The sequence below is a fragment of the Priapulus caudatus genome, unplaced genomic scaffold (assembly GCF_000485595.1).
Source record: "Priapulus caudatus unplaced genomic scaffold, Priapulus_caudatus-5.0.1 Scaffold784, whole genome shotgun sequence".
Lineage (NCBI taxonomy): Eukaryota > Metazoa > Priapulida > Priapulimorpha > Priapulimorphida > Priapulidae > Priapulus > Priapulus caudatus.
The window spans coordinates 69589-76785 of record NW_014577845.1 but is presented as its reverse complement, the minus strand read 5'-3'; the positions used below and the strand labels follow the sequence as shown (position 1 = coordinate 76785).

Below are 7197 nucleotides of genomic sequence, written 5' to 3'. Positions count from 1 at the left end.
TGTGTGTGTGTGCGCGTGCGCGCGCGCGCGCGCGTGTGTGTGTGTGTGTCTGTGTCTGTGTCTGTCTGTGTGTGTGTGTGTGTGTGTGTGTGTGTGTGTGTATGTGTGTGTGTGTCAAGAGCTATACATTAGCTCTTATTCGATATTATTTGCTCTTGATATATATATATATGCGTGCGTGCGTTTAAGTGCTCGTGCGTGCGTGTAGATGTCTGTGTGTGTTTAAATGCGTCATCATTTCATGCGTAGGAGATCGTCAAGCGACCGAAGCGAATGTCGGTGGACATTGACAGCCGTAAACAGAGTCTGTTCACGGACCGGATCGTGTTCCGTCACTACACGACAGCAGTTGACACCGACAACATCAAGCGCGTCTTCAAAGACTGTCACACGAGCATCATCAACAAACATCTGTCGGCCGTCGCGCCTCAGATCTAAGGACGGAAACGCGTGGCGGGCGGCAGACTAAGATCTAGGATCCGACGAATCCAGGATTAACTCGCCCCCGAAAGTCACAACTAACCCATCTGTCGGAATAACCAGCTCGAATATCATTGCTAGGTTGATCATGCAGACATGCTAGCAACCTCTCGCTCGTGTTTTCCTCGCGTCCATGCCAAAACAACAACTTTGCGCCACTTCGTTGCCAAGCCATTGTTTTTAGGACGCCGTATCGGATTGCTGATTGGCTAAATCGCCTGTCAATCATGTAAATCTGTTCGGTCTGTCGTACTAGGCTGATAAGATAGGTGAACGTTTTCAACGATTTGATGAATGATAGGCCAGTAGGATAACCAAAACTGACGGCTACTCGAATGGAAAAAGTACTAGCTAGCATAGACAGAACGCTTAACTTAGCTGAAAATCAATGAGAGCTACAATGTTGCTTTGTAACCGTCTAATCGTATACGCTCTCTGTGTGTGTAGCCTGTGTAATTCGTCTGCAGTGACTACGTCATCAGGTTAGACAGCACAAGTAGGCTCAAGAGGGAACGATCAGTAACGACGAGTGTTAAAATCTCTAAAGTCGTGTCTTTAGTTCCCATTGATAGCGCGCGGTCATGTTATAGTGCCATCATCGAATGCCAAAATCACGTCAAGGTAGCATCATGGCATTGTAACATTCTGTCACGGTGGTGTGATGTAACAGTAAAATCATGTAACGCTAATATCATGTAATAGTAATATCACGGCATGTTATCATCACGTAGCAGTAACGTTATTTCCTGGCAGCATCACGTAATGCTAGGGGCACACGAGCGTATTTTATCGCCCGATCGCGGCGATTAAAATCGCCAGCGAATTTAATCGCCCGATCACGAAGGGGCACACGTAGCGAATTTAATCGCCCGATTTTAACATCACATGATATCAACAACACGTCCGATTGGTTTAGAAAAATCGATCGGGCGACAAAATACGCCGGACACGGGCACACGAGCGAATTTGCCAGCGTAAATAATCGCCGGCGTAAATAATCGCCCGAAAATATCTAACATTTTGGATACGGGCGATTCGTGCGGGCGATTAAAATCGGCGTCGACGTGAACGGGCACACGGGCGAATTTTTCGAGCGATTTTAAAATTCGCGGCGATCGGGCGATAAAAATCGCTCGTGTGCCCCTACCTTAATAGAAATATGATCGCGTAAAAACAATGCCACGTCATATTGACATCATATCAGTCACCGTGAATATATTTGAAAAATGAAATCATGTCAGTTTTATCACGCAACATATCATCCTATATATCATGTTTTTTTTCGATAAAAAAAGGTTTAAAGTAATACCGTTTGATTCTGTGTCTTGCCGTTACGAGCTGTATACTGAGTCTTTGTATAATTTGTACTGTATATGTATAGCTGTGCGAACGCCCATGGGGAGACTCATATAGTGCTCAATGTTAAATCGATTCAATAATTGATTGCCTGACTAACTAACCAACTAACTAACTAACTAACCAAGCAACTAACAAACCAAATAAATAGATAAATAAATAAATAAATAAACAAATAAACAAACCAACCGACCAACCAACCAACCAACCGACCGACCGACCGACCAACCAACCAACTAACCAACCAGCCAACAAACCAACGAATCAACCAAGCGAACAGTATTTTATACGGCCGTGGTGTCACCGCGCTACCGTCGCCGCAGCTCTTTCTACACGGCATCCACACTACACGTCCTGCTCTCTATAGCGCTGCTGCTCGGCTGATTGCGACTCTGCACCCGCGGCCGTTCGTTCACTCACTGAAAGGTTGCCATGTAGCCGTGGCCTCATTGAAATACAAAGCTACACGTGAGTGCATCACAGTTGAGAGACGTGAAGGTTGTGAAGTGGTAGTGACCCCCGCGAGCTATGAAGAAAAGAATGGCGCAAAGTTCTAGCCTTCTAATAGGAATATATATATTTGTACATATGCCATGACGCTCTGACACGCACAGTCGCGCGGGTGAACACGCATCCACGCTTTTGTTGTTTCTACCTATTAAAAATTTTCGCTTAAAGTTATCAAGAATTTATATATGTAAGAAATAAATCGAATGGAAATCAATTTTGATTTTCGCTAAAAGAATTTAATATTCCTTTGAAAATGTATTTTCTCACGGAATCGAATTCAACACAATAATCTAAACAAATAAATTATATTAAAAACTCAGGAGAGATTGTTCGTGGGGGGATTGTCTATGGGTAGCCCAATTGTCCGGGGGGGGGGGTAATTGGCCGGTGATTAACTGTCCAAGTGTAATTATTCGAGAAAGTGATATAGTATGTGAAAACACATGGAATCGATGTATATATAGGGTAAAGGCACAAAATCATTTATTTTCCACTGACACAAGTTTTTACACCTACAGATCTTATTACAGTTTTCCACAAACGCACACGCATATATACAGATATAGATAGATAGATAGATAGATAGATAGATACATAGATAGATAGATAGATAGATAGATAGATAGATACATAGATAGATAGATAGATACATAGATAGATAGATTACCTGACATTACGCCACCACGCCCTGACAGGAGCAGGTCTAGGAATACTGGAAAGGGAGAAGTCTAGTGAACATGGATCGGAGGCGGGTCTGGGCATGCGCTGGTATACAAAGTTGCTTTTATACAGAAAATTAACGTCACGGGATAGGCCTATACTCATCAACACAGATCTATATATACATACATACACACGCACACACATGCGAACGCACGCACGCGCGCACACACACATGCGAACGCACGCACGCGCGCACGCACGCGCGCACACACACATGCGAACGCATGCACGCGCGCGTACGCACACACATACAGACATGTGTTCACGTGTGTTCTAATATCGTAACTGATGCCATGATTGGAAAAAAAACTGACTTGAGAAGAAAATCAAGCATAACCCTGAAATATATACCCTTATAAAATGCTCACCAGATATTAATGCGAAGATATTAATAATGTAGCGAACGCACAAAGCTGGTCTCACTGTGATATTAGTACAGCGTGCCAGAGAGTAGTCCAAAATGTCATCATTCACATAAACCTCTACACGATACTCCCAAGAACCCAAGAAATATACAATACCTATACAATACAATATATATATATATATACACGCACGCACGCACGCACGCACGCATACATGCACGCACGCACGCACGCACACACACACATGCAGTGGTCCCCATCGGTTTCGGACAAACAGGCGCATCGCTTCAAAGACATGGCTTTAAAATACAATTCTCACGCACGTTACTTTCATCTGATAAAAGGGGCCAGGACTACAGAGCCCGGGATTATTTTATCTCGTTCCCACGAGATATTATATCGTTCCATTTTTATGTACAATTTCCGTGCCGCGGTCACCGCGCACGACTTGGGGACACCCTCCACACTCCTTCACAGCTTCTAAAAAGTATCCTCCAATTATTGTTGGGTCATTATTTGTACTGTACACATTTAACCAGATTGTTTTTCTTGAGAAACCGTCTATTCATCCGCTTATGCATAATCCGTATGGTTTCAACTTGTCATAACCATCGACATGCCAGATGTAATTGGGTCCGTTCGCAAAGTAGGCACGTCTTGACAAGAGACTTGTTAGTATCAATCGTACATCCTCTTTTCTTACACGAATGCCACTTTGTTGACATTTGGCATACATTATGCGATACCCGTGTAATTGGCCCGAACCATGTAACTGACTCTGGATGAATTGTACAACATCGTCCACACGGCTGTATCTTCTACAATGAAGATGCGCTGCACTTAATATCCGTTCAAGGTGCCTTTTACTTAAAAGCCTGTCGTGGTGATGACCTAGCATGAGCAGTATATCTTTGTATGCCATTCCAAGATCAAAATACATTTTTATTAAGAAATTTCGGTCACTATATAATGGAAGCCATTTTAACCTTTTCGCGTGGCAACGAAACGCATAAATTGTTGTTATCTCGAGGGAACTCCTGATATATATATATATATATATATATATATATATATATATATATATATATATAATATTTGATCGACGAGATTTCGTCACTGTCTCCAACTCTTTTTGAATGGTTTCTTCTTGCCTCTGCATTATGTATGTTATGCGGATTTTACCAACGCGTGTGAAACGAGCCATACCGACGGGGGGGGGGGGGGGCAAACACGAGATTTCACTCAGCACAAAGCAACTGCCGCCACGTTGCTGCTTGCTTGATAGATCACTGCTGCTTTCGCTGCTAGGTTTCGGCCGAGATATTACGTTCATCGTGAGCGACGGCCGAAAATCGATAATCACACCGAAATTTACAACCAGCCGCCTGTGGACGATACTTTCCGCGTCTAATTAGTCATTACAATACTCGTTTACCGACGACGATTTCCGGTTACGATGGTTTTACTGGAATCAACTGCCATCGCTTTAAACAGATCGCGACCGATCTGCCTAGTATTGATTAACAGCTAGCTGCAGCCAATCACAGTCATCAAAGCGACGTTCTGATAAAACAATGCTTGGCAACGAAGTGCCACGACGTCTATCATACGGCAGACACAAGTGCAACAATGCATGTGCAGACCGGGTGTGCACAATCCGGCCGAACAACCCCGACATTCAAGGGGAGCGTGGTTACGTCGCTCAAGCAGGTCACATCCAGGAAGATGGTGGAAGGCGAGGGAGCCACCGCAACGTCACGTGGTCGCATCACAAGCCGGACGGAGAAAAACGCGGAGAAGCGGCGTCCATAGACGATACCACGCCACCTGTAATGAGAAATCGACACACGTAAGACAAGCCTTAGATCTGCTTTGATGCCAACGATAACTAACGTGCCGGCCTAGTAATAAAATGGTTATTGCACGCCGAGCTCAGAGTGAGCACAGAAGCGGCAGCGTTCAAGTTCCAAAGTGCCAAAATTAAGTGCCAAAGTGCCATTTTACAGAAGTGCCAAAGTTCAGCTAAGAAAGCTGGTGCCGAGATCGCAATGTCACCAAAGTGTAATACAGTTACAGGCAATGAATGTTCAGCTCACTCCCCTCCAGATGAAAAATGCGCGTTATAGAAATATTTGACCATGTTCATAACAAGTAATCGAGCTTCTATTTAGATTATTAATTTCAGTATCTAACCTTATAGTATTGCAATTTATACATTTACAATAATATCATAGCTGTAAGTAGTTTCATTATCTATATATTTATAGTAATGGCATAGATTAAAGTAATTGTGTTCAAAGTGTATTCAAAGTGTTTTTATTGATACATCTACAATGATATCATAGAGAGTGATACACAAGTGTACACACGCACGCACATCCCCACACGCACGTGCACACATACACACACACACAGACACACACAAACGCACACACACGCACGCACGCACGCACGCACGCACGCACATCCCCACACGCACGTGCACACATACACACACACACACACAAACACACACAAACGCACACACACGCACGCACGTACGCATACACACACTTACACACACAGACAGACACACTCACACACACACACAGACACATGCACACACACAAACACACACACACACACACACCCACGCACACGCACCCGCACACGCGCACACACGCACACACGCACACACGCACAAACGCACGCGCGCACGCACGCACGCACGCACGCACGCACACACACACACACACACACACAACTTACATCGTAGTCGCTGGCACGTGCGAGGGAGGGGGGGCACCGCCTAGCTGCCGACCTAGTTGCTGCTACGCCAGTGACCTCCACACAAACACGACTTCACCCAGTGCTGGTCCCACCACCTGGTGGCCGGCGACCGAACTCCAATGCTGAGAGCAGACATGCAGCTACAACTGTCAGCATACAAACATCCGTTACACACTAATTAAAAAGAAGAACCCATAAGAGAACGAGTACTAAATAAAGGCGTATCACTGATGCACTAAGATGCCTCACCTCAGTTTGGTGAAACAATAGCATTAAAAAATGGAAATATTTATTATTAAAATTATTTTAATTAACCATGTTACACAATTAAGGAGGTGAATGCATACCGAGTGCACTGCTTGAGTGATATCGCGGGACAAATGCCCAGCTGAACTTTCCTAATGGCATCCAGCTTCTGTTGAGATCGAAAAGTGACCTCTGGTGGCTCTTCTTCGTACTTTGTCGACTGCTGCGGCGGGACATCGTATTCGAAGTGGTAGGGCTGCTGCTGGGAAGACAGGTTGGCACTGGACAAGCCTGTAACAACAACAACAACAACAACAATATAAACCACACCTTATACTGGTCAAGTCCCTAACAGTAAACGATAACATCAACAAGATAAACCACACCTTATACTGGACAAGCCCGTAACAGTAAACAATAACAACATTACCATAAACAACAACACCTTAAGCTGCACAAGCCTGTAACAGTAAACAATAACAAAATTACTATAAACAACAACACCTTAAGCTGCACAAGCCTGTAACAGTAAACAATAACAAAATTACTATAAACAACAACACCTTATATTAGACAAGCCCGTAGCAGTAAATAACAACAACATAACTACAAACAAGATCTTATAGTGAACAAGCCAGTTAGACTAAATAACAACAACATTACTATAAACAACAACACCTTATATTAGACAAGCCCGTAGCAGTAAATAACAACAACATAACTACAAACAACATCCTATACTGGACAA

General features: G+C 43.8%; 3 protein-coding genes across 3 annotated transcripts in view; 1 reads left to right on the top strand and 2 right to left on the bottom strand.

Moving 5' to 3' along the window:
* LOC106813502 (guanine nucleotide-binding protein subunit alpha-like) overlaps window positions 1–1238 on the top strand; it is a 43380-nt gene extending 42142 nt beyond the window's left edge. Inside the window, 1 exon segment of the mRNA XM_014817644.1 lies at window positions 250–1238. The gene's annotated coding sequence lies outside the window, so the exon portion shown is untranslated.
* A 1567-nt stretch (window positions 1239–2805) lies between these two features.
* On the bottom strand, window positions 2806–5261 carry LOC106813506. The gene is given in 1 exon segment (XM_014817652.1): window positions 2806–5261. A coding segment is annotated over 1 exon segment (939 nt). The 5' UTR covers window positions 4768–5261; the 3' UTR covers window positions 2806–3828.
* A 973-nt stretch (window positions 5262–6234) lies between these two features.
* Window positions 6235–6876, bottom strand: LOC106813500 (mediator of RNA polymerase II transcription subunit 16-like). Its single transcript, XM_014817642.1, has 3 exons — window positions 6843–6876; window positions 6551–6740; window positions 6235–6349 (listed from the first exon to the last, which is right to left on the bottom strand). Exons 1-3 carry the CDS (start codon window positions 6874–6876, stop codon window positions 6235–6237), a joined length of 339 nt encoding a protein of 112 aa, XP_014673128.1.
* Window positions 6877–7197: the final 321 nt, after the last annotated feature.